Genomic DNA, 25,685 nt, shown 5'->3' with positions numbered 1-25,685 from the left:
TAACATAAAATTTGGGCAATTCATGCTTTGAATTTCTCCAAGAACCCTTAATAGTTTGAGAGGCCACATCAAGCACATGAAAGAGTGTTTCATCCTCTATTCAAACACCTCGAAGTCGGCTCCGCCTCGTTTTTTTAACTCACTTCTCGGTGTTAGGAAATCGAATGAAACACTCTTTTCCTTGCTTGATATATTGCTTAAGAAATTGAAAATGTTTCAAACATTTTCTCGTTTCAGCGCTGAAAATAATTAAGTATGTTTACGTAGGTACGCTATTTTAACTTTGCTATTAAATTCTCTTTGCTCATCAAATATGGTTTAATTGCGTGAATTCGAAAATCTTTTATCTCAATGATAGCGCAATTAATTGAAATTTTAATCCTAATAGCTTTTATCATTTCAGTTTGGAGCAAAATGTTTTGGATTAGGCTGCTTTTTTTAATAGATTATTTTTTTTATTCATATTCAATTTTGAATTTTTGCCATACTAATTTTTTTCATTTTTCCCATATATTTAATTTATTTTCTTTGGTTTCCTCTTTTTCCGTCTTTCCTTGGTTTCTACCTTCCCTTCCCTCAAGTCTTTATCTTTCTCTCTCTCTCTCTCTCTCTCTCTCTTAGTTTATAACTGTTTATTAAAATCTCAATTTCATCCTTTAGACTATAAGAAAGATATTCTCAGCAAAATTTGGAGTTCCCCAAGGTTTATTTTTCGGACCATTCAGTGAATACACTATACGTATTACGATTCAATGTGCAGTACAGTGCTTGATATTAAACTTTCAACCTAAACAAGTTTTACCATTAACTAATCTTTTAGATTATAAGATAAAGGTTCACAAGAAGGATAAGTGGTTCCTCAAGGGTTGTCTCTCGGACCATTCAGCAAATACAATAAACTATTTACAATTCCATAAGGAGTACAATACTGTATATCAAACTTAAAATGAACAAGTTTTAAATATTTTTTTGATCTTTTGGATGATGAAAAGATTTAGAAAAACAGAAGTGGATTTCCTCAGAGTTTGTCTCTCGCACCCTTGGGTAAATACGTTATGAACTATGTACAATTCAATAAGAAGTAGAATACTGCATATTAAATTTTTGAAATAAACAAGTTTTATATATATTTTTTATCTCTTAGATTATGAGAGAGATTTTTAATCAATAAAAAAGTAAAAATGGGAAAAGTAAAAATTAAAGTGCCTATCACCCTTCTGACAATATGCACAGTATTGATTCTACATGGGGTAAGATGTGGAAAAACCCGAGAAAAAGTAATAGTTTGAGTGCGGCTTGTTGAAGTTATGAAGGTTTTTCCATGCTATTTTCTAATGCGGTGACGTATGAGGAGGCATTTATGGTTATTTGTTGTTCCTTGTAATTCGAAACACCGGCTTCTATGTGAAAACTAACTTGCAATAATTTCGATGCCATATGCTAATGTTGTGACGTATGAGGAGTATAATCATTTAATATACAAAACCTTACTGGCACAGATAAATTAAATTTGAAATACGTCATTGTTTTCCCCATTGCTCTAATCGAAATTATTACAGCATTAGCATATGGCTAAAAAACCTTCATAACTTCAAGAAGCTGCACTCAAACTATGAAATTTTTTCAGGTTATTCGACGTCTTATCCCATGTAGAATCAATACTGTGAATATTGTCAGAAGGGTGATAGGCACTTTAAAGTAAAAACTAACTTTTGTAAAAATTCCTTTTAAAAAGTAATAAATCACAATATATTTTTTACATTGACTTCTAATGTATCAACACGCCTATATACATATGTCAGCTGTCAATGGGCCTCTTCATCTATAGTTAGAACTCTAACCAAACACCCATACATATGCATTGTCAACACGTCCATGTACATATGTCAGCTATCATGGGCCTCTTCATCTATAGTAGAACTCTATCCAAACACCCATGCATATGCACTGTCAACACGTCCATGTACACATATCAGCTGTCAATGGGCCTCTTCACCTATGGTTAAAACTCTAACCTAACTACCCATACATATGCATTGTCAACACATCCATATACATATATCAGCTGTCAATGAGCCTCTTCACCTATAGTATATCTCTAACCAAACCACCCATACATATACACATCAATACATGCCGTCCCATTGTTCTTATCTTCATACACATCCTTCAAATCCTGTCCATACCAGATACGATACTCTTGACCAGCGGTAACATTCATCGTAGTATCCAAATTTGGAAAGATCAGTTCAGGGGACTGGGACGTATATCCTCCAGGAAGATTGTATTCAAAAGTAGTGGCTCTGCTAATATATTCATCTTGTGGAAGAATCTTCTGATCGAGGTCATCGGTGATTATCGTGAACATTCTGTCGTGAAAGGATTTGTTGTGATTAGTGACGTACGGTCCACAACCCCAGTTGCTCCTGGTTTCCTTCTGCATGTAGTTACACGACACATAGCCAGACAGGTGCACCAGCTTTACTGTAGAGACAGAGCCATTCTGTTTGATGTAGAATGGTCCGTATAATGAATTTTTTGCCCCAAAGCAGACAGGACTTGCGTTGATCTTGAGCCACCTTCTACCTGTGAAAAAGAAAGAAAGAAAGAAAGAAAAAGATTTCTCTTGGTCAGCGATGTAACGACACAATGCATTTATGGATGGATCTAATAAGTCGGCAAGGCATGGCTAATTCACAGATTGAACCCTGAAACAACTTCTTGGCCTTTCTCACTTGGGCAAACTAACTCGTGATCACAGATGTCGCGTGGGATCTACAATATTAGGTTTTGCGCAGGGAGGGAAAACAAACAAAAAAAACTAGAGAAAATTAATCAAATCAAGCGATAGTCCTAATAAACTCTACTTACTTGTGATGCCGAGGCGAAAACGACGCTACCGCCACCAAATAATCAGTTGGGTGTCATCAAGAGAGTATAAAAAGAGGAAAGTTCTTGATATAGCGAGAAGTTTTTATAGTTTTTAGTGACCAAAGCGACGAACGTAAAGAGCTCACACACGCTAGCTAGTTGACGCATGGGAGAAGGATAAAAAACGGCCAAATTTATACTGCATTGCATCTGATTTCTTAAAATAGCCCAACCGGGAATTCACAGGGCGCGCGCGATATTAAGAAGTTTCCCTCTTTTGTTTATGCTTTCTTGGTTTCATCTTATCAGTGGGTCAAGATGGGCATGCGTGTAGTGGAACTTACACTTTTTCTCGCAGCGTTTACCCGTGAATCCTTGAGGGCAGTGGCATCGAAAGTCATTTAGTAGCGGTTGACAAGAACCATTGTTTTCACATACTGCAGAGATACATGTATTCTGAAAGTAAAATATGACATCTGTTGATATAGTAATGCCAAAATTCATCCAACGATCCATCGATCAAACCATCCATCCACCCACCCATCTATCCATCCACCGATCGACCCACCGATCTATGCATCCATCCATCCATCCATTCATCCATCCACCCACCGATCTATGCATCCATCCATCCATTCATCCATCCACCCACCCATCCACCGATCTATTCATCCATCCATCCGTACCTCCGTCACTGTTCTTTCCTGTGTTCGTTCTTTACTCACTCTATCGTTATATCATCCATTAGTTCATCAGTTAAAACTTAATATGATATAAAAAATCGAAAAAGTCATACTCACCAAAAGACGAGTAAAGTGATGATAAAACTGAGATGGCTCCAATTGTCCACTGGATCTTCTCATCTCGTTTCTCAACAACACACATTCGTACAAACCATTTCCATCTGGCTGATAAGCGACGTTTAGCGACAAGCACTCTGGTAAACGCTTACAGCTTAAAAGACAACGAAAGCCGTCGTAAACTTTGGTTGTTAGGATTGACTGGCTGGTTTTTAACTCTTGAAATGACATCTTTGTAAAGTACCATCCGTCCGAATAACAACCAATGGAACCGAAAATAGGATAGCATAGAAAAAAGTAGAAGATCGGGTTTATAAGTTTTAAGTACATCGAATCTGCATGCATGCTGATGATTCTTTTCAGAGTTTGGCGAAAAAAGATCCCCAGATCAAAGCTATGAACAAACTTTATATGAAATTTAGTTTTTAATAAATGAATTCAGCTGCTTTGAACTTCATTGTTTTTAATATGGCTTTTAGCCTACGTTTAATTTGAAAATGAATTTTTTTTATTGACACACGGATACAAAAATTGTCAATGAAGTGAAATATAATATTTGACAATTATTCGCCGAAGGCGAAGTGAATATCGGGGAATATTTACCGAGACGCGAGTCTTTGAGCGGCAAGGTAAATACTCTCCGATATTCACTGAGGCTGAGGCAAATGATTGTTTTAGTATAAATACACAGATGATTCTTAAAACAAAAAAAACAAAAAACAAAACAAAAACAAACAAACAAACAAACAAACAAACAAACAAACAAACAAAAAAAGAAGATTAAAAAATTTTTTTTCCGGTAACAGCAACAAAGCGGCCGGCCGCCATTTTAGATTATCGCTGGAGGTGATTATCGTGTGATACCGTGAGTTTCTCGACCAATTAGCGCGCGAGATTTTCAATAATCACCTGTATATTTTTACTAATATATTATATTGAGTTCTACTGAGGAATAAGCTAGGGAAATTGTAAACTAAAGATAAATTCTTGGATGGACTGTCATGATAAACGTATTCACTCGATGAATTGCTATTGGAATTCTACGGGATTTAGTGTAATGATAATGAAAGTTTTCAATCTTATTTGGCTAATAAACTGGAAATTGTAAACTAGAGGTAATATAAATTCTTGGATGGACTGTCATGATAAAAGTATTCACTCAATGAATTGCTATTGGAATTCTAGAATTTATTGTAATGATAATGAAAGTTTTCAACTTCATTTGGCTAGTAGATGTCATCGACAATGCTTTTGCGTTTTTTATCATTTTTTATTGCGTTTTTAACACTTTGTTTGACTTTAATGAAAACAAGCTCATCCAGCTGAGCTTATATCGTGACGTAGAAATGACGTCACTGCAAAACTTAGTTGTGAAAAATGGCCAGCAAAAAATAAAAACGTGTCCACCACTGCAATAAAAATATCAAACTTATTAGTTGTCGTTTTACTGTTATCAGCCTCTTATTAGCAACGTCATTTTCTTCATTTTTGTGAACTGGAAATCAATAATTTCAAGAGAACAACGTGGAGTTCCTCAGTTTTGCAATTTTTCTTGATTCTAATTGTTTGACATTTTCTCTCAGATAAAATGTATTCATATGGTAGAATATTCAAAGTACTCTTCAGCTATCCTTCAAATCCCACGAAAGCCGAGAAGGGACTTCAGACTTTTTCAATTTCATTGAAATTATTATCTCTGAAATTATTATCTGTGAAATTATTATCTCTGAAATTATTATCTCTGAAATGATTATCTCTGAAATTGTTAACTCTGAAGTCTGAAGTCCCTTCTCGGCTTTCGTACAAATCCTGGCCATACCAGATACGATACTCTTGACCAGCGGTAACATTCATCGTAGTGTCCAAATTTGGAAAGATCAGTTCAAGTCCGGGTTGTTCAAAATAATAATAATAATAATAATAATAATAATAATAATAATAATAATAATAATAATAATAATAAGGAATAATTTATATAGCGTCGATATCCTTAAGTTCAAAGACGCTTTACAATATAAAAATGTGACTCAAAAAATTTAAAATTTAAAATAAATTTAAGAAAAGAATTACTATTTCATGAATAAGAGTGAGTAATAAAACATGCCCATAATACATATCAATATATACATTACACATTTTTAAAATTCAAATAACAATACATTGATTTAGATTGGTTAAAAATAGGTAAGATTTTTACATATTGAAAACTCGTGTGAATAAAAAGGTCTTGAGACCACACTTAAAACTAGAAATTGTTTCCCAAGATCGAAGGGATGGAGGTAGGCTGTTCCATAACTCAGGAGCAGCAGAAAAGCTCAGAAAAGCTCGAATAAACTAATCCTATACGATTAGGCCTAAACCAAGATTAAATTCTCTAATCGTGAGTTAGTTAATCCGTGCTTTAACTAGCGTTGTTCAAAGCTAGATTAGTGAGTAGGTCGATTAACCGTAACCCCCGATTACGCGACTAAATCTACGATTAGCATCCCAAAATGCACTAGTGTTTATATGATTTCCAAAATGGCGACAAGAAAAATTAACAATATGAAATAATTAAAAATAATAATAATATGAGAACATTTTTTCATATTTAATTTCTTTCCGGATTGCTGTTTTTTCAATATATTATTTTTTGATTCAGTGGTTAATAACATCAGTACTCAACACCAAATTTTCTCTCATATCCTTTTTTTTTCAAATTTCCATATCAATTTTTTCATTTTTCCCACATATTTAATTTCTTTTCTTTCTTCTTTTTTCCGTCTTTTCTTTGATTCTACCTTCCTTCCTTTAAGTCTTCCTCGAGTCTTTGTATTTTTCTCTCTCTCTTTCTTTAATAACTGATAAATATATTTATAAAACTATATATAAATATATATGAGAAAGATATTCCCAAGAATAATGTGGAGTTCCTCAAGGTTTATTTTTTGGACCATTCAGTAAATACATTAAACGCATTACAATTCAATAAGTAGTACAGTACTTTATATTAAACTTTAAAACTAAACAAGTTTTACCATAAGCTAATCTTTTAGATTATAAGAAAAAGGTTCACAAGAAGGATAAGGAGTTCCTCAAGGGTTGTTTCTCAGACCATTCAGCAAATACAATAAACTATTTACAATTCCAAAGGAGTACAATACTGTATATCAAACTTAAAATGAACAAGCTTTAAATATTTTTTATCTTTTAGATTATGTGAAAAAGGTACATCATAAAAACAGACGTGGAGTTCTGCAAGTTTTTCTTTCGGACTTTTCATAGTAAATACACTAAATAAACTATGTACAATTCAATAAGAAGTATAATTCTGTATATTAAACTTTTAAAGTAAATGACTTGCTTTTTTAAATATTTTTCATCTTTTAGATTTTAAGAACGAGGTTCATAAGAAAAACGTGATATTCCTCAGAGTTTGTCTTTTGGACCCTTGAGTAAATACGTTATAAACTATGTACAATTCAATAAGAAGTAGCATTTTGTGTATTAAATTTTTGAAAATATTTTTCTTATTTTAGATTTTAAGAAAGAGGTTCATCAGGAAAACGCGATACAGTAAAAACCTGCATAAAAGAACACCCATTTTTGGAGTTGAGGCTGATTTTGTTCTTATTTAACGGGTGTTTACCGAAAAATCAGCCTGAAGGTGTTCTTAAGGTGTTCTTGAAATAAATGTTTCTAAAATATATACAGTATTACTATAAACTAGCAATACATGTAGATGATATCAATGTGTAAGTTAAAAAATGTACAGTATACCATGACAATTCCTACACTAGCTACTTTAATGTATCTACAGTTTCTGTACTGTATTACTGTATTACTATCTCTCGTGTTCTGGCAACCCCCGCGTGCTTTATGACAGCACACAGCACGCGCGCGCGTTTTCTATTTCTTCAATAAAATTGAACTTAAGGACGGTGCCTACTATTGTCCACGCGCACACGTACTGCGCATCTACATTCGAGGAATTTCAAAATTCATTACTCGAATTGCACGAAACAAAACGTTTATTTTCAATAAAAGTTAAAGCAGAAAACGATCTTAAGTAACCCAGGCTTGTTAAAGAAATAATTTGCTAAGGTTTAAGTATTATTGACAAAGAATCATAAGTTCTTTTGGGCAAGTTTTGAAAAAATGGCAGACTCATAGTTCTAAAAAACCAAATCCTTTCAATAATAAAGTTTTTTACCGTTTCTTTAGATTTAATCCTATAAAACTTGAATAAAAACAAACAAGAAATACATATGAAATTGAAAATTCATCATTTATTAATATCTAGGTGTGTAATTATAGTTTTGAAAATCTTTTTTTGGTCGCTAAACACTTTCATCATGAAATTCTTTTACTTTGGAGTTTTCAATCTAAAAATTCATCTTATTACGTACCAAATATTTCAGAAATTCCTTTCTGCTGTTAAGTAAAAAGTCGATAATAACTTCACTTCAAACCCAATAGTCTTTCTGGAACTATAAAGCTTATAAATATCGAGTTTTTCTCTGTGTTTTTTGCTTGCATGGCAGGAAGCAGCATGTTTAGCTTGACGTGCAAACGCGCCAAAAACTGAGTTTGTCACGCCGTTTTGTATGCTGTGTAACGCTTGTCACGCATTAGGCATAAGATTTATCCCTAATAATGTTCTTTAAAAATTCGTATCTCTTAAAAACGCCTGGATACCCCTATTTTTTCTTCGTTTAAATGATGGAGTAAATGCTAAATTAGCCTCGTGAAATGAAATTTATAAAAAATAATTGGTTTTGAAAAGAATATGGACACAATCTTTATGTACCTACTGATCGAGAATAGGGAGCACGAAGCTAAAAAATTATATATATTATAGCCAACTATTAAAGTCATGGTAGAATTGGGTATATTTTAGTAAAGAAACAAAGTGTCAGTCATTTAGGACGATTTAAATTAGAAATTTCTCAAAATCTTTTGAACAAAAATGTTTTTCCTGGTTTTAGTAAAATCATGACGTCATCACTTTTTAACGATTTTTGAGCCTTATTATTTCTTTTAAATGCATGGGGACCCCTACTTTTCTAACCAGAATTTGACAGCCCTTTGATAGGTTAAAATAGTTCACATAGTCATTTAAAAAAATAATTGATTCTCAATTAGTAGGCACCGTCCTTAATTGAATAAAACTCTATTACTGTACTGCAAAACAGGTCTAACACATAAATATTGATCTTATTTTTTTAAGAACATTTTTTAATTTTTCAGGCTGATTGTGTTCTTATTTACATGGTACTTAAAACGCCCAAATTCAGGCTGGGTGTTCTTAACCCACTTGTTCTTTTATGCGGGTTTTTACTGTATTCCTCAGAGTTTGTCTCTCGGATTTTTGAGTAAATACGTTATAAAGTATGTACAATTCAATAAGAAGTAGAATACTGTGCATCAAATTTTTAAAATGAACAAGTTTTAAACATTTCTCGTCTTTTAGATTATAAGAAAGAGGTTCATCAGAAAAACGTGATATTCCTCAGAGTTTGTCTCTCGGATTTTTGAGTAAATACGTTATAAAGTATGTACAATTCAATAAGAAGTAGAATACTGTGTATAAAATTTTTAAAACGAACAAGTTTTAAATACTTTTCATCTCTTAGATTTTAAGAAAGAGGTTCACCAGAAAAACGTGGTGTTTTTCAGAGTTTGTATCTCGGGCCCTTGAGTAAATAAACTCAATAGGAAGTACAATATAAAAACGTTTTAAATATTTCTCCACTTTAAGATTATAAGAAAGAGGTTTACCAGAAAAACGTGATATTCCTCAGAGTTTGCCTCTCGCACCCTTGAGTAAATACACTAATCTACTTACTCATTTGGGTGAATACTTTCTGGTCAGTCAAGTCTATCAATTCTATTTGTTTCTCTCAATTGGCTCCCAGATATTGTTCTTCTAGAGGCGTGTAGACTTCAGACACCTTCGGCCTGCTAGAATAGTGGTTCACGTTAATCCGTTGTTAGTTCGAGTGACCGCCTGGCCAACCCTAACAGTAGGTCGACTATGGACTCATAATCTAGTTCCACTCAGGCTACGAGGCATTTTACCTCTGGAGCCCCATTCTGGTTCACGTTAATCCGAGGTTAGTTCGTGTGAATGCCTGTCCAACTCTTTCAGTAAACCGTCTATGGACTCATCATCTCTTTCCACTGGCACTATTGCTCTGGAAGAATGCGGTCGGTTTTGAGACTGCCAGTTGGTTTGCATAAAGAGATCAATGTTCCTCAATCTATCTTTGATCCCTTCAATCTCTTTGAAAAGATTCAGTTCTTTGGCAATGTCCAAGACTGATTCAAGAATCGAAGCGGCTGTGAGCAAAGAGTGTTTAGATTAGGGTCTCAGCTTCGTTGAAACCATGTAGAATTCAAGAAAGGTGTACATGCTACAAGTAGCAGTAAGTGACAGGTAGCAGTGGCACTGAGCTTAGGCGAGAGTAATGACCAGTAGAGTAAGTGCTGGAGGAATTGATAGTGGTACGGCAGAGGCTGTGATATTGATTGGTTAGCAGTAGTGTGGTGTACCTAGAAGTGTAGTGGGAGTGATATTGGTTACTGGAAGTGGAGTAAGTAGTGCTCTACACTGTAGTAGTTTTGAAGTTAAGATCATGATAACAGTACTAGTGATGTTATATGGAAGAGGGAGTAATGATTGGTGGTGCTAATGATAGTAGTAGAGGTAGTGCTCACAGTAGTGTTGAAGTTAAGATGTATTATGATAACAGAGTGGTGGTCTGGTAGAGGCAGTGATGTTAGATAATGGTAATGGCAGTGTAGGAGGTAGTGGTCACAGTAGTGTTTAAGCTAAGATCGTTTAATAAGAGTGGTGGTCTGGTAGAGGCAGTGATGTTAAATAGTGCTAATGGCAGCGTAGGAGGTAGTGGTCACAGTAGTGTTTAAGTTAAGTTCGTATAATAAGAGTGGTGGTGTGGTAGAGGCAGTGATGTTAGATAGTGCTAATTGTAGTGGTGGAGGTAGTGGTCACAGTACTGTTTTAGTTAAGATTATATAATAAGAGTGATAATGTGGTAGAAGGAGTGATGTTAGGTAGTTCTAACGGTAGTGGTGGAGGTAGTGCTTGTCATCATAGTGGTGGTAGAGGACATTAGTGTTTGTAGAGGGCATACAGGCTAGTCTTTACACGAAAGGAAAACGTCTGCGCATGCTCTAAATCCGTATTCAAATTAATCAAAAACGTCTTTATGCTTACGTAAAAATATATAAATTTGACTTTCAAGCATGAATGATAAATGAACTTCACAAAATGCCAAAACTAGGCTTGAAAATGTCAATGCTTGAAACCTTTTATATTTGCCTTGTTAATACAGTATCTTGATCTCACAAAAGTATAGTCGCGAAATTTTTTGCATAAACGAACATTAATTTTTTCACTAAAACTGTTTTAAATTCTTAGAGAACTTGCTGAAAGGTTTTTCTATAGTGGTGGTAGTCGTATTGGCTGTGGCAAATGAGAGATGAGGCGGTAAGCCGTATGGGATGGGCTCGGAAATCGTATAAGATATGCGTAATAGGTAAATTACGAGCCAATGGACCTTTCACAACTTCAAGTCGCGTAAAATGAGCCAGCTCAATGGTTGTGGCAGAGATAAAGGCGATGGTAGTGATAGTAGTAGTGGTGGTGGTAATGAGCCGGCATGAGGTAGTCAAAGGTAAGAGAAGTGCTGTTAGTAGCGGTGTTAGTAAAGTTTAGAGTTAAATTCTCGAAATGTATTACCAAGCAAAAAAAACCCACCGGTCTCAGCATCTCCTTTTCTAACTTCAGCCGTGTAAACCGATCCATTCATTGATGTCCTACGTATATGGTAATCTGATTTGGCAGTGCAAAAAGTCACTCGATGCCTCTTGGAAGAGTCATTCAAGAGATTACGTTCCACGTCTTGGATGGCTTGAGCTGCTTTGGCTAGTGCCTCTTCAGACACTTGTTGGCTATGGGACAAGAGAAGATGCAATCCATTAATACGTAATATTGAGCACGGGGATGGTTTAGAAACGGTTGGCACGGGTGGCGGATTGGGTTATAGTAACAACTCTAAATTATCGAAATCACTATGACCATCACCAATATCATCATCATCGGCACCAATATCGTCGTCATCATCATCATCATCATTATTATTGTTATTATATGACGGCAGATCTGAGGATTGAGCACACGGCCACAACGGTTGGAGATGGGGTATTTGAAGGGCACTCATGCTGAACCCGTGAGCGTACCTCATATCAGGACATCTCTGCCTGGACGTTTCCAAATGGTAATTTATTTTTCTTGTTAGTGCCCTCATTGGGCATCGGTTCGTGTTGTTCTGTGCTTGGTTTCTCCAATGCAACTGAGTGTTTTCAAATCGATATTCAGCTTCCTCCTTCTCGCAAATTGATAAAGGAGCCTTGGCTGACTTCTCAGCATATAACGCCGCCCAATTGTACTGATTGACAGCCGTTTCTTCACATACTTCTACTGCTTCGAGTAACTGGAAACAGGAAAATATTTCAATAAATAACTATACCGATAGGAAGTAAAAGAGTAATGAGAGAGAGAAAGCAAAGGAAGTTTATTAGGAAGAAAGATGGTAGAAATGAAAGGAAGGAACAAACCAAAAACGAAGAAATAAAAGAAAGAACAAATGAACCCACGAACGAACGAAATAATTTCAGAATTTTGAAAGGAAAGCTAAAGTAAGGAAGGAGAGAGGGAGGAAGGAAGGAAGGAAGGAAGGAAGGAAGGAAGGAAGGAAGGAAAGAAGGAAGGAAAGAAGGAAGGAAAGAAGGAAGGAAAGAAGGAAGGAAAGAAGGAAGGAAAGAAGAAAAGGAAAACCAGTGAGCAGTATACGTACGAGAAGAGAAAAATAAATTGTGACATCGAAAGTTATGAAGGTTAGGATGTAAGTCAAGGGCAAAAGTTCTGGTGCAATAGTACCTTATCCGGCAACAGTTAATGTCTTACCTCGGTGGAGATTTCCATGTGCTCTTTACCCTTTTTAAAGTCGCCCCATTGTCTGTAAATAGCAGAAATAATGTAATGGGCCTTGGCCATTAAAAAGAGACCGTTCGGAGTGTTTATGGCACGTTCAAGCACCCTCATAGCAGTGTTTTTGCATTCATCCAACTTGTTTTGACCAAACAGTATAATACTTTCCTGAAGATTAAGAACACATAAAGAATAACCATCAGCAATAAACAGCGACGTCAGCAACACCAACAATTTTCAGCAAAGGAGGCAGCAGCATGACAACAATAGCTTTTAAGAAAAGCAGCAAAAACAGTAGTTGCACAAGAATGACAGCTACCAAGAATGCAGCAGCAGCAGGAACAACAACAACAGTACGCAGCAACAGCAACAGCTTTCAAGAAAAAGCAGCAATAAGAAAAGCAGAAACAACAACAACAGCAGTAATAATAATATCCAAAACCCGCGGTAACAATACGACAGCTCCCCAGGGACCTCAGGCTCTAGAAAACAAATCCGATTAACACAGCCATTTTCTTATGCGGCAAAAACGGAGTGGGGGTCAAAATTCTTGAATGGGGTGCACATATTCCCACTGCCCCCCACCCTCCTCGATAAAAATATGAAAGGTCCCCTAACATAACCTACCTCTAACTCAACAGACAGTGGGAGGTCCTTGTAATAATCTTCTCCAAATTTTTCTCCAAGCAATTTAAGACCTTGATGTAGTTTCCTTTGCTCCACATAAAACTGTTGGTACAGTCCTAGATCACAAAATTGAATTGTCCCTCATTACATAATCTGGCAATAATGAAAAAAAAAACCGGAAAAGAAGGAAAGCGGGTGGGGTAGGGAAATAACAAGAGCATTTCGATCTGGGGTGCTCACCATTTACCAGGAAAAACCGGAATTCCCGGTCGGAAAGCAAACGGTGTGTGTCATTCCGAGAGGAAAGTTCCGGGAAACTCGGTCTTCCGATTGAAGGTATTCACTTTTCCCGCTCTTTTCAGTTCTTCCGGTGAACGCGTGTACTACTTGTCGGAAGTCATAGTTTCCCGCTCTTTTCTTCCATTAGCAAACGAATTTCCAACAAAATGAATTGGGTTAAATGGTATGCACCCCTGATCTGCAAGCCAGTATATTAATTCTTACATCAGAGAGATAGAGATACTAAGGGCAATAACAGGACTATCTAGTAGTCAATATACTGCATTCCGCACTTGATGTTGGACTCTGAGTGTGTCTTGGATTCCAGTAGATTTTCCAGATTTCTATCTTGAAATTCCAGGTTCAGGGCGGTAGCAAGGCAAAAAAAAAAGGCAAATGAGTCAAAATGAACTCCAGGAATGAAAACAGCACCTTAAATTTAGTAAGAGGGCCAAGTTTCAGCTCGAAATGTTGACTATAGAAGAAATGACATTAAATGTAAAATCAAATATTTTACAAGGATTTGTATGGGAAAAGTGTTGGCTGGTAAGCTTTTGCCATCCAATGCATTTCACCATACAAATCCTTATAAAACATTCATTTTTATATCTAATGCCATTTCTCCTTTTTCGCTTATTATGAGCTGAAACTCCGCCTCCCTACAAATGCCGAGATGTGCAAGTCGTCTGTTGAGAGCCCGTGAGGCCCCCAATATTGTTAGCCTTGCTACCGTCCTGAGCCTAGAATGTCAAGATTTTAAGCCACGCCCATACATATAGAAAGACAGCCAAATGTTCATTTGCCCCAAACACATTTTTGGTTTGCTTGCTCACAGGATTTTGGATTGCATTTAATTACATTGTTTGGATCCTCTAGCTTACAAATAGGGACTTACAAATAAATGATAAAAACAAAACTGCCTGGGTAGTCACTAAGCTGGTGTGTTCTGGTTCTGTTTGGCTGCACTTGGAATGGGAGAGGGAGGGGGGAGGGGGGGTGGGGAATGCCCCCATTGCCTGTCCCCTTGCTACAGCCCTGAGGTTTCATATCTTATTGGATTCCAGATTCCATTTTTCTCATTTTCCAGACCATTATTTTGGAATTTCAGATTCAAGATTCTCAATTCCATACCTAGGATTTTCTATAATTAATATACATTTATCTTGATTCTGTCTTCCACATTTTTGGTTCTGCATCAAATTCCTTCATTTGAAATTTTTTAAATTGGAAAACCAAAAGAAAAATAATTAAAAAAGGAAAAGAAAAAAGAAACAAAAGAAAGAAAGAAAGAAAAAGAAGAAAAATCAAATTTAATGAAATTCAGAATCGAAATTGCTAAATAAACATGAATTATTTTTTAATATATAATTTGTTTTATTTTATTACCATTATCACCCAAGTTTTGGAAGTGCATTATGATTTTTCTTCCAATAGCATTCGCCAGAATACCTGAAATGAGTTAAAAGAACCAATTAGACCTTCATATGCTTTACCTTGGGTGTAATGGTTTTGCATTAGCCAAAGCCAAAGCCAAAGCCAAATTATAGCCAAAACCAAAACCAAAACCAAAACCAAAACCAAAACCAAAACCAAAACCAAAACCAAAACCAAAAAACAAAAACCAAAACCAAAACCAAAACCAAAACCAAAACCAAAACCAAAACCAAAACCAAAACCAAAACACCAAAACCAAAACCAAAACCAAAGCCAAAACCAAAACCAAAACCAAAACCAAAACCAAAAAACCAAAACCAAAACCAAAACCAAAACCAAAACCAAAAAACCAAAACCAAAACCAAAGCCAAAACCAAAACCAAAACCAAAAAACCAAAACCAAAACCAAAACCAAAGCCAAAACCAAAACCAAAACCAAAACCAAAACCAAAGCCAAAACCAAAACCAAAACCAAAACCAAAGCCAAAACCAAAACCAAAACCAAAACTGAAACTAAAACTTATTATCGAAGGCAGATGTCCCTCTGCTGCACATGCCCAGCCCTACATCTCTGCCTGACGCAGTCCTTCTCTGGCCTCACACTCCCCCTGCCTTACCCTCCTAATACTGCCTGACCCTCCCCCTCTGCCTTACCCTCCTAATACTGCCTGACTCTCCCCCTCTACCTGACCCTCTTACTCTGCCTGACCCTCTCCTTCTGCCTGAACCTCTTACTCTGCCTGACCCTTTCCTTCTGCCTGAACCTCTTACAAACTCTGCCTGACCCTCCCCCTCTGCATGACCTTCCATATGCCTGACCCTCTTAAAGTTCCTGACCCTTTCCCCTCTGCCTGACCCTCTTACCTGCCTGTTCCTCCCCCTCTGCTTGACACTACCCCTCTGTCTGACCCTCCCCCTATGCCTGACACCACCTCTGCCTGACACTAGTCCCCTTTGCCTGACCCTCCCTCTGTCTACTCTATACTTAGACCCTGGATCTGTTACCATGCACATATTGACAACCTAATTTTGTATACTCTATGCTGTACTGGCACAGAGATCCTGTCACTGCAAGTTATACAATCAAAAAAATTTCATGACTACAGTGGTGTACCTGTCATTTTAATCTTCAGCTGGGGTCGTTCAACTTCAGTGATATTTCTTCCTTCTTGATAATCAAAGACATCATGGTTCCTCTCATGTGTACTAACATGATACGTAACACAATCAAGAAGTGTTTTTCCTAAAATTCAAGAGAAAATAGACCTCATTTAGCTTTGGCATAATTAATGTTTTCCCATTTTAGACCACGTACCATTCCCTAGAGTATCGTTCCTTTGTTTAATGGCTGTGCATGAGAAGACACATGAATATGGAAACAACTTAAACAAAGAAAAAGAAAATCACATGGTCTGAAATAGGAAATCATTGCGTACAAGGAATTTTATTTTAAACCTTATCCAAATTAATTATGTATAATTACAGACCTACATGCATGCATATCAAATCAATCCTTATGCTCTTGGAAACTATTTTTCAAGTTTTTTTTTGCAATAATTTTTAAACAAATTCCCAATATTTTACAGTATAATAGCAAAGAAGTAGGGTTCTCATGTTCCCTGCCTGCCATATGCAGCAGTATGGCAGCACGCTCAGTTGAGACCGTCTCTTGATACATAGTACTGATATGAAAAGGTGCATTTATAAAACCTGTATTAAACCCAAATGAAGATCTTTTTTATTTTTTGATGTTTTATGACAAATTACCCATGACCCATTGATGTTTTATGTATATACCCATGACCCTGCTAATCTGGAACCTTAAAAGGTACGATAAGCACCCCCCCTTTTTCCAGTCAGCATCATACCATAAACATACAAACACTAGCATGAGGGGGGAAGGGGGGGGGGGGGGGAATTGGGGCAATCCCCAGCATATATAAAACAACTTACTACTAACCGTTACTGTCATTCTCATAAAGATTGATCTTGATTTGGTATGTTATAGGCTCATCTTCTTCCACAGGAAGAATACACTTTACATTCCTCTGGTAGTTGGGAAGTTGATTCTGTTTTTGATCAGTTGGTGGGAAACAGACAAGGCCATTTGGAGAAATATCCACCTCAATAGAATATGTTCCATTATTCTAAATAAAGAGTTAAGCAAGGAAATTAGTCACCATGAATTGAAAATTCAAATATGAATTAATCATGTTCAAGGACAGATTCTAAATGTGCAGCGCACAGATTCTAAAAATAGCTTAAAGAGATCTAGACTCAGACAAATATTACATTCTGTTTAACCGCGACGAGTATTATATGAACCGATTTTATTATTTTTACTTAAAGTTAGAATAATAACGCATTTAAACTAAGATCTAATGCGATCGGCTATGAAAGTTATCTGCTGAAAGCTATAAGTTTGTTTGTCTGAATTTCGCTTTTGTCTTTGTTTTTATGACGTCTTGGATTCTTGCGCTGTGCTAATTCTTTCAGCAACTACTCTGCACGATATGCATCTGATTCAGCCAGAAATTTATTTGTGGGGATTAAATAATTTAATATTTATGATGAATCATCTATAAGATATATATAAGCACTTACAATTATTAGCATTCGTTGTTTATTCTTCATGTGACAATTCCAGAATTCATTAGTTTCTGAATCTTTGATACCAACTATAAACTGCACCATTATCGATGTACCAAATCCATTCTCAAGATAAAATCTATTGGCATTTTGCCTTGCTGAAGATTGACCAACTTTGTCAAAATCAACCACTTGTCTTGACAGACGAATTATCCCAATACAAGCATGTTTATTCCTGAAGGTCAAAGTTGTTGGGAGTATCCCTGAAATCATTTTTAAATGTATACTTTATTTATTTATTTATAACTTTATTTATTTATTTTCTTAAATATTTAAACTTTAATTATATATATACACATGGAAGACAATTTTCAACAAGGAATTAAAGACCAATAATTAAGAGAAATTAATTACCTGGATATAAAATTATAAATGTATGACTGACAGTCCAATGAATAAAAAAATAGTAGATGTGACAGAGTCAAAAGACACTTGGACAGTAATTATTTAGTCATAAATCTATATTTTTAATTAGGAATGCCTCGTGTACACATAGGAATGTAATTCTTTAGTTAACTGTTTGCGTGGAAAATGCGTAAGCAAGAAATAATTTCCGTACGTAATTACATTACAGTGAGTCATGCCTAGGTTTGGCGCTTGTTTACGTAAGTTCGTGTTTGGGACGTCCTGTTTGCGCCTAGGGCGTGCAACATTGCATAGGATGTGTAAGGTCTTAAGAATGCAGGTTTTCCCATAAAAGTAGGCCCAAACTAAGCTTAAATCAGTGTAGTAAAAGTTCTTGAAGACGTTGCACATATCAAGACAAGGAATTCTCTACGATGTAAAGAGATATCCTGTAATCTCGTTCCCGTTTTTTTTTCATGTATTGTAAAGTTGTGTGAATTTTTCAATAAATTCTTTTGTCAAAACCACTTGCAATCTGATTCATAGCTGAGCGCCTTGCCGCCGGTTACATTTTTGGTGTCAGAAGTGGGATTGCAAGAAAGTTGACATTAGCAGTTACTGATTATTTACCAACGGGAACGAGACTGAAATCATGGCAGAAGAAGCTGTGGCTGCACTCACAGAGCAATTGGCTGCACTCAAGGCACAGCTGGATGGCATGCAGGCTGAAGGAGGACCCCCTGCCCAACCTGTTCCTGCACCAGTGGTAAAAGTGACAGTGCCAAGGGAGAAGAAGCTGAGAAAGTATGCTGGTGGCAGAGACGACAAAGTGCTTGAAGACTGGATAGCGGATGCACAGAGGTCTGTGGCTGCCCAGAAGTTAACTGATCAAGAGGCGGTGGATTTCCTGTACCATAGCTTAGAAGGAGCGGCTCGAGATGAAGTTCGACTAAGGCCTGCGGATGACTGGACAGACCCGGAGGGTTTCTTCAGGATTCTGAGAGACGTCTTCGGAGAGAAGCTCACCAAGACCCAGCTTCTCCAGAGGTTTTTCGCCAGAAAACAAGGTGACAGGGAGCCCATCCAGGACTTTGCCCATGCCCTGATGTCGATGGCGGAGCACATAACCAGAGTACACGTAGGAGCCCTGGAAAACAAGGACCAGAACCTCAGAGACACATTCGTTGAGAACTTGCGTGACAACCTGTTGCGCAGGGATCTCAAGCGCTATATCAGAGAACATCCCGAGAAGACCTTCAACGAGGTGAGGCAAGAGGCCTATCGTAGCTCGGAAGACACAGATAGAGGAGCACATCGCCATGCAGCGGCCAAGGAGGTGTTGGTGGAGAGCAACCAAGTAAATGCCATCCAAGAGCTTACAGCAGGACAGAAGGCCCTGGTGGAGAGGCTCATGCAGCAACAAAAATTGCTGGATGAGCAGCAGAAGCTGCTAACCCAACTTACCATGAAGTTAGCAAGCCCATCACCACCACGAAGTCCCCCACGTGGTCCGAGGAGATGTTACAACTGCCACGAGCTTGGACATCTTCGGCCGAACTGCCCAAAGCCCCTGAAAGACAAGGCACCAGCAGCACCACAGAAGGAGTCAAACTCCAGCTCTCCACGGCAGTGAGCCACGCCGTGGAGAGGAACTGTAGTGGCTCTAATTCTCTTTTTCAGAACGAAAAGTTTGTCGGGACAAGTCCCACAGTGGTGGCGAGGATTGGCGGAGTACCTGTGAAAAGCTTAGTGGATACGGGCTCCATGGTTACCCTCATCACCGAGTCGTTCTACAGGGAAAAGCTACAGCCAACCCTAGGAGACCTACACCCTGAAACAAGATTACTGCAGCTGCGAGGAGCTAACGGTTTGGACATCCCTTACATTGGATATATCGTCGCTACAGTAGAGATCGGAGGAGTGGTGGTCCCTGGGTGCGGCATCTTCATCACGAAGGACACAGCAGCCACTACAGTAATGCAGAGGAGGGTACCTGGCCTACTGGGAACCAACGTTCTTGGGCAGGTGCCCCAATACCAACAGATCCTGCAAGATGAAGAGAAGAAGAGTAAACGTAAAACTGGGTTCGTGAAAGTAGCCGGCTCAGACAAAGTCTGGGTCCCTGCTTTCACAGAATCTGATATCTTGGTCACAGGCCCATCATGGGGCACTGATGCTGTGATCGAACCCCTTGGTGTACCAGTAGAAGGAAACCTCACCGTGGCCAGTACTCTCGTGGATACTACCAAGACGTGTTACTATGTCAGAGTTGCCAACCAGACGGCAAAGGACATATGGCTAAAGCCGAGGACGCGGATTGGAATTGTGCGAGAGGGAGAGATGGTCAAGAGAGGAGAGCAGTTGGAGTTCCTACACGAGAATAACATGGTGACAGTGTGCTGTAACCTTAGTGCTGACCCTCAGATGCCACCCCAACGGGAAGCTGTGGGCAAAGTACGTTGGCAAAGGATACAGAAACCCCCTCACGGGATTACCCTGGAACATTTCCCCGGGACGGAACTTCAGAGGGAGAAAGCTCTCCAGATGTTCGAAAGAAATGAAGAGGTGTTTGCTTCATGTAAGGAGGACCTTGGCTGTACAAAGACAACATATCATCGCATCTACACAGACGATGATGTGCCTGTCACAGAGCGTTACAGAAGGATTCCTCCAAACCAATACCAGGAGGTGCAACAGCATCTACAAGACTTGCTAGAAAAAGGAGTGATATGTCCAAGTGAGAGTAACTATGCCTCCCCAATAGTGCTTGTACGAAAGAAGTCTGGAGCCTTGAGGATGTGCGTCGACTACCGGAAGCTGAACCAGAAAACCAAGCGTGATCAGTACCCCCTACCAAGGATAGAGGAATCACTGGAGGCACTGCGTGGCGCAAAGTACTTTTCCACCATAGATCTGGCATCAGCCTACAATCAAGTTGAAGTCCATCCTGATGATCAGCACAAGACTGCGTTCACAACGCCCATGGGTTTGTTTCAGTACACTCGGATGCCGTTTGGACTACAGAATGCCCCAGCGACCTTCCAAAGGTTGATGCAAGGAGTCTTCCGAGAGGACATACTTCGCACCCTGATGGTCTATCTGGACGACATCATAGTCTTCTCATCCACCATTGAAGAACATCTTGAGCGGTTGGAAACGGTATTCAGTAAGCTGAAGCATCATGGATTAAAGGTTGAACCAGCCAAGTGTCAACTCTTCAGAGATCGGGTGTCCTACCTGGGGCACGTGGTCTCTGCTGACGGTGTCGAGACAGACCCTGAAAAGACAAAGACAGTTAATGAGTGGCCAGTCCCCCAGACAGTGCGCGATCTGCGATCATTCCTTGGTTTCGCGTCATACTACAGAAGATTTGTCCCCAAGTTCGCTCAAATGGCAGGCCCGCTGCACAAGTTAGTTGCTGAGCTCGGGAGCGGAGGAAGTAACAAGACCACCCGGAAGCAGATTGGCGTACTGTGGACAGAAGAGTGCCAAAACAGCTTCAACAAGTTAAAGAATCTACTAACCTCAGCACCAGTGCTGGCCTACCCGGACTACACCAAGCCCTTCATCCTAGAGACGGATGCGTCCAACGAAGGATTGGGAGCCGTGCTGTCCCAAGAACAGGACGGAAGAGTCAAAGTGATCGCTTATGCCAGCCGAGGCCTGAGAGGTGGAGAGCGAAACATGGAGAACTACTCATCGAGGAAGCTGGAACTACTAGCCTTGAAGTGGGCTGTATGTGAGAAGTTCAGGGAGTACCTGCTGGGATCGAAGTTTGTCGTCTACACAGACAACAACCCGCTGACATACCTACAGTCAAAGAGTAAGCTGAAAGCTGTGGAGCAGAGGTGGGCTGCAGAGTTAGCAAACTTCAACTTCACCATCAAGTACCGCCCTGGACGTCACAACCAGAATGCAGATGCTCTAAGTCGCATCAACCGAGATGAAGAACCAACCACAGTTGAAGTAAGAAGTACCCTAGCCTACTCTACCAATACTACAGACCTACCAGAAGAGGTACGTCAACATTTGATGGTATCAGCAGCGTTCATAAGCAATACAGAGACAAGTGCGCTGGAGGAGCAAGCAACCTCATTCCCAACCACACCTCTCACAGAGATCCAACGACTACAGCAGGAGGACCCATGTATCAGTCGTCTCCTCCACTACCGAAACCTTGGACGTCGGCCAAGTAAAAGGCAAAGCCAACAAGAGACAAGGGATACAAGGAAGTTGCTTAGTCACTGGAACAGGATTGAGGAAAGCCATGGAGTTCTCTACCGCCGTACAGGAGTCGGACAGGGAAGTGAGCTTCGGTTACTGCTACTCCCCACATCAATGAAATCACAAGTACTGAAGGGTGCGCACGATCAATGTGGACATCAAGGACAAGACAGGACAGAACAGCTCTTGAGGAAAAGATGTTGGTGGCCCGGTATGCAAGGAGATGTGAAGCAATGGATCTCAAATTGTGAAAGATGTGTCATTGCCAAAGGATCCTACCTTCCAGTCAAGACGCCGATGGGCAGCCTACTAGCTACTAGGCCATTGGAAGTGCTAGCGATGGATTTTACCTTGCTTGAGCCTGCAACAGATGGAAGAGAAAATGTCCTCGTGTTAACAGATGTGTTCACAAAGTTTACAATTGCTGTACCTACCCGTGATCAGAAAGCTACAACCGTAGTCAAGACCCTGATTAAAGAATGGTTCCTTGTGTATGGAATCCCCCAAAGAATACACTCTGACCAAGGCAAGTCATTTGAGGCAGAACTAGTCAAGGAGTTGTGTGCAGTGTATGGAATTAAGAAGTCAAGGACAACCCCCTATCATCCTCAAGGAAATGGGCAGTGCGAAAGATTCAACCGTACACTACATGAGCTTCTAAGAACTCTACCAGCAGAAAAGAAAAGAAGGTGGCCTGAACACCTGAAAGAGTTATGTTACGCCTATAATGCTACGCCACATGCAACGACTGGATACTCACCCTTTTACCTGATGTTTGGTAGAGATGCAAAGCTATCTTTGGACATTCTACTTCCTGATGATGACAGACAAGTGACAGTAGACAACCAGCAATGGATTACCAAGCACCAGACTCGTCTACGAGAAGCTTATACCACTGTGACACAAAACTTGAAGGAAGCTGCTACCATCAGAAAGAAGATCCATGACCAGAAGAGCAGAGCACTGGCCGAACCACTACAAGTTGGAGAGCGAGTACTCCTTCGCAACCGTAAAGTCAGAGGAAGAAACAAGATTCAAGATAAATGGGACAACCAAGTGTACAAAATCGTCGAACGAAGAGACAACAATACATATGTCGTTGAAAGAGCTGATGGACATGGAGGAGATAAAGTTGTTAGTCAAGGAGAAATGCAAGTGTGTCCAAGACCAATGCTGGAGATACGAGGACGACACAAGCAAGCTGACAGGTCTAGACAAACATGTACTGCATCGCCAGAATCATCAGATGAAGAAGATGACATTGGAGGAATGACAATCGCCTTTCAACCAATGACAGAACCAGCTGAACCTGATGATGATGATGATAGTGATGATGCGTCTGAGGAAGAACTGGCTGCACCTGTACTCCGACGTTCCACAAGGACAACGGCAGGCCAACACAGCAACCTCTATAATCTTCCAAGATCCGCACTTCAGTACTGACGAGTCCACCTGCGTATCATTGTTCCTGAATTTGCTCGAGGACGAAGCAAACAAAAAGGAGGGGCAAGTGTGACAGAGTCAAAAGACACTATTTTGGACAGTAATTATTTAGTCATAAATCTATATTTTTAATTAGGAATGCCTCGTGTACACATAGGAATGTAATTCTTTAGTTAACTGTTTGCGTGGAAAATGCGTAAGCAAGAAATAATTTCCGTACGTAATTACATTACAGTGAGTCATGCCTAGGTTTGGCGCTTGTTTACGTAAGTTCGTGTTTGGGACGTCCTGTTTGCGCCTAGGGCGTGCAACATTGCATAGGATGTGTAAGGTCTTAAGAATGCAGGTTTTCCCATAAAAGTAGGCCCAAACTAAGCTTAAATCAGTGTAGTAAAAGTTCTTGAAGACGTTGCACATATCAAGACAAGGAATTCTCTACGATGTAAAGAGATATCCTGTAATCTCGTTCCCGTTTTTTTTTCATGTATTGTAAAGTTGTGTGAATTTTTCAATAAATTCTTTTGTCAAAACCACTTGCAATCTGATTCATAGCTGAGCGCCTTGCCGCCGGTTACATAGAGTAGATAAAAAATTAAGGAATGAATGAAAGACTGACGAAGGAATTAACATCGGAAGAATCGATCTAACCAAGAGTTTGAAAAATAAAATATTTAAATGTAGTTAATTCAATTTTTAGGTACAGATTCATAAAATATATAATTTTAGAATTTTTGGAAAACACGCCCTCTTTCTAAGAAAAGAACAACGTTTTTTAGACGTCAAGGATTGTCTCTAACTCAATCTAAATATATATCTATACACACTCTATGGTGATTTTTATAATCCCCCACGCACTAACAACAACACAATTGTAGCTAGTTTAGGGACTAGTTAGTGCGTGGGGGATTATAAAAATCACCATAGTGTGTATAGATATGAAGATAAGCAAGTCCTTCAATGTCTCGATTGAAAAGTTATCAAGAAAAATCTAAATAAAACATGCCATCAATTCAAATTTATTATTTTTTGGTTCAAAATTTAATTTAACCGGCTACGTATTTCATAGCCACGCTAGTAAACAGATAAAAGCGAAGCAGATTTTGGTGATCGAATTTGTGCAATCTAAGCAGAAAATAATAAACTTAGCTTATTTTTATTAGTACTCAATGAATGCTTAAAAACATGTTTGTAAAGGATCCCTTGGGTTACTAATGGCCAATTTTATGCTAAAAAGGCTAATAGTTCGTGATTAATATGCCCGAATCTTGTCTGCAAAGATTAAAACTTTCAAGCTCGAACGAATAGGAAACGTCAACCGTAGCGACAAATACAATACTACACTACGCAGAAGAAAACTTAGCTAATTACAGTAAAATGGAGTAAAAATAAGGTTTATAAATACCTATAGTGCTTTCCTGAACGCACCCAAAGCCTGCCATTAAGAAAAACCAGCTTCAATTAAAAAGGAAATCCTTTTTTTACGTGCATTAGAGAAGAATAAATCACTTCACAGCGACCTACTTTCAACTGAATAGTTGGTGCGGTTTCAAATGCACTTGTTTTTTTGTTTTTTTTTAAATTAAGGGTGTTGTGTCACTTGACAACGTAGGGTATTCCCCCTTCTTTCATGATGATGAAGTAATGATAATATTTCTTGCAAATATCTCTGCGTGGAAAAATAAAATGGAGGCGGGGACTAGATTTTTTTTACCTAATTATATAATCGAAGAGGAGAGGAAAGAAGAAAGATAACATCGGCAAAGCCCCTGTTTTGAGAAATGTCCGAGTTTATCTCGACACTGGAACGAAGATAGCGGATTTCTTCACGAAAATGTTCCGAACTATTCAAACAGCGCTGGCAGTCTCTCAGGCATTTTAAAACGTCAGAGAACTTCATTTTAATGAAAATTTGAATCTTGCATCCATATAGGAACCATTCATTTTTTCGCCACATCTATTATTCTTGAAATACTTTGGACAATCTGGACTTAGTTTCTTAGATCTGCTTTCAAACCGGG

At 38.6% G+C, this 25,685-nt stretch overlaps 2 protein-coding genes across 3 annotated transcripts; both read right to left on the bottom strand.

The window, feature by feature from the left end:
* Positions 1-1,693: 1,693 nt before the first annotated feature.
* On the bottom strand, positions 1,694-3,902 carry LOC116301933 (uncharacterized). Its single transcript, XM_031711103.2, has 3 exons — positions 3,672-3,902; positions 3,216-3,327; positions 1,694-2,586 (listed from the first exon to the last, which is right to left on the bottom strand). The coding sequence occupies exons 1-3, from the start codon at positions 3,900-3,902 to the stop codon at positions 2,099-2,101; spliced, it is 831 nt and encodes a 276-aa protein (XP_031566963.2). The 3' UTR covers positions 1,694-2,098.
* Positions 3,903-7,961: 4,059 nt separating this feature from the next.
* On the bottom strand, positions 7,962-25,172 carry LOC116301929 (uncharacterized). 2 transcript variants are annotated; one of them, XM_089027361.1, is made up of 10 exons: positions 25,070-25,172; positions 17,611-17,858; positions 16,967-17,153; positions 16,121-16,249; positions 14,959-15,021; positions 13,294-13,409; positions 12,643-12,834; positions 11,916-12,169; positions 11,434-11,627; positions 7,962-9,992 (listed from the first exon to the last, which is right to left on the bottom strand). In XM_089027361.1, exons 1-10 carry the CDS (start codon positions 25,104-25,106, stop codon positions 9,757-9,759), a joined length of 1,656 nt encoding a protein of 551 aa, XP_088883487.1. In that variant the 5' UTR covers positions 25,107-25,172; the 3' UTR covers positions 7,962-9,756. The 2 variants fall into 2 exon arrangements, with proteins under 2 accessions (XP_088883487.1, XP_088883488.1); XM_089027362.1 differs by lacking the exon at positions 7,962-9,992 and adding an exon at positions 10,009-10,205.
* Positions 25,173-25,685: the final 513 nt, after the last annotated feature.

Source organism: Actinia tenebrosa, unplaced genomic scaffold, assembly GCF_029948245.1.
Source record: "Actinia tenebrosa isolate PJP-AT-01 unplaced genomic scaffold, QUT_ActTen_1.0 PGA_scaffold11__36_contigs__length_13525064, whole genome shotgun sequence".
In the NCBI taxonomy this organism is placed as follows: domain Eukaryota; kingdom Metazoa; phylum Cnidaria; class Anthozoa; order Actiniaria; family Actiniidae; genus Actinia; species Actinia tenebrosa.
The sequence above is the reverse complement of the archived record's forward strand: the minus strand, read 5'-3'. Positions and strand labels throughout refer to the sequence as shown.